Genomic DNA, 1971 nt, shown 5'->3' with positions numbered 1-1971 from the left:
GTGTTTCGAAGTTGTGCATGTGTGAGTATGTGTTTGTCCGATGATGTTGCTAGAGAGAATATTCGAAAATGTATTCAAATTCAAGAGAACAAACGGAAATCAGAAAAACTGACTAAACAACGAATATTCGAGAAAACTTGTCGATGACTGTTGAAGTACAAAAAGAAGTTAATCGCTCAATGCTCTTTCAGTTTACAGTAATCGTCTGGTTATGAACGTATTCAGAACGTTTTTAATAGCATAAAACCTATTGTTGCATCATAAATACATAATTATCTCATTGAATATTCTCGAATTTCATATGCCGATATGGTTTTCATTTCTTGATTTTTAATAGGATTACCATATCCACGGCTGTTTTAGTTTTTAAAACGTCTCTAATGTACGAAACGAATATAGAAAATGTTTTGCATTTGCGTAATAGTCAGAAATGTTCTTATACTGCCGTTATACCGTTGTACTTCGGGAAAGGAAGTTAAAAAGTATGCTACAAGCAGCACCGAACGTACTTCAAGGGAAAACCGAAATTTCCGGAAATTTTCTATTCTGGCAAGTATAGTGGAAGTAAATGATACTTTTTAAGTTACTTCCGATGCATTAGATATAGAAAGCAATTAGGGAGCACTTAGCGAACGCTGTAAATTTCGTATATGCTGAGATTATTCGAATTAAACCGTACACCATCGGGGAATTTGTTTTGACATTCAAGGACATGTATTCTTTTATATGATTCTTTATGAGTTATTGTTTACTAGGTGAAATACAGCGGAAAAAAGCGTGAAGTTTATTTTGTAAAGTAATTTAACGACCTGAGACATTTGCAGCTTCACATACTCACGAGAAAAATTCGCGGACCCATGAGATGTTTCCAATTTTCGAAATTCCAGAGCAGATTTCATCCAATTCTTTGAGGTATTGAGATTATTGATGTGCAGTTAATCTAAGAGGCTCGTATTCGAAAGTTGTGCACAATAAAGAACTCAGAACAGATGAGATAATTGGGATTTCCCATGATTTTTATTACCTCGTTAGTTTTCTGGACATGGCCGAGGACTTCATCATCAAAACCAAACTTGGAGCGATAGCACACAAGTGCTATTTCATCCAGAAAAGGGAAATACACCTTGATTGAGTGCGATACTCAAATAAACACACGAGCAAATTGGTTTTGATCGCCACGGAAGGGTGCCGAGGAGAATAACTGGCATTTTTTTCAGGAACTGGAAACAGACAAAAATTCTCTTAAAATTAGTAAAGTAGTAATTAAGCACTAAGGTACTAACTGAATCGAATCGTGATTCCGAAGAATAGAATTTCCTGAACATTGTAAGTGAATAGAATCAGCAATCCTTGAACGCTGATTGCGAAAACAAGCGGATATAGGAGCATGACCCAAGCGAGTGTGGTAATTGGCCGCTGGAGCTGGACGAGCATCACCGGATCGTTTGGAAGCGTGAGCATGAGCGTTAAGATAATGAAAGATTTATTTGAATGCTAAGAATGTTGAATGAGATACTTTACGTTAAGGTGGACATATGAGTACTACATAGAGGAGGTGGATGGTTAATTGTAGCGCATAAATCACAATGCGGCGATACGAGCACGACCTCAAAATCCTGAACGATAAAAAAAGTTGGATGTATAGACTAAAAAGAAAAAACTCGTTGAATGTGTCGAACTATAGAGTTTGGAAGTGAACTTCTCAATACTAACGAGGTATGGAGTCCACGAATCCTCAAGTGCAGTGGATTTGCACGCTCTCTTCGTTCTAGGATTGCATAAATTTTAGTTATTTGATTAATTTACCGCCATATATTACCGAAATATGTCCATATTGCAATAATTCACCACCGACATACAGTCGCAGATGTCAAAATGATGTTGCGACGACCTCGAAATCGCATGCCGAAAACGCAAATAAAACGCCTCTCTTCGCTACGGCGCTCATGACGCGACAAGAGTGAGTGCATG

General features: G+C 37.5%; 1 protein-coding gene across 2 annotated transcripts; it reads right to left on the bottom strand.

The window, feature by feature from the left end:
* Window positions 1–895: 895 nt before the first annotated feature.
* RB195_025894 (uncharacterized protein) lies at window positions 896–1461 on the bottom strand (the record flags this gene model as incomplete). Of its 2 annotated transcripts, XM_064214228.1 has the most annotated exons (4): window positions 896–940; window positions 1025–1123; window positions 1156–1220; window positions 1284–1434. In XM_064214228.1, 4 exons carry the CDS (start codon window positions 1432–1434, stop codon window positions 896–898), a joined length of 360 nt encoding a protein of 119 aa, XP_064070109.1. The 2 variants fall into 2 exon arrangements, with proteins under 2 accessions (XP_064070109.1, XP_064070108.1); XM_064214227.1 differs by lacking the exon at window positions 896–940 and having other exon boundaries at window positions 1096–1220; window positions 1284–1461.
* Between the last annotated feature and the right edge of the window lie 510 nt (window positions 1462–1971).

Source organism: Necator americanus, chromosome X, assembly GCF_031761385.1.
Source record: "Necator americanus strain Aroian chromosome X, whole genome shotgun sequence".
Taxonomy (NCBI): Eukaryota; Metazoa; Nematoda; class Chromadorea; order Rhabditida; family Ancylostomatidae; genus Necator; species Necator americanus.
This window is presented reverse-complemented; position numbering and strand designations above follow the sequence as displayed.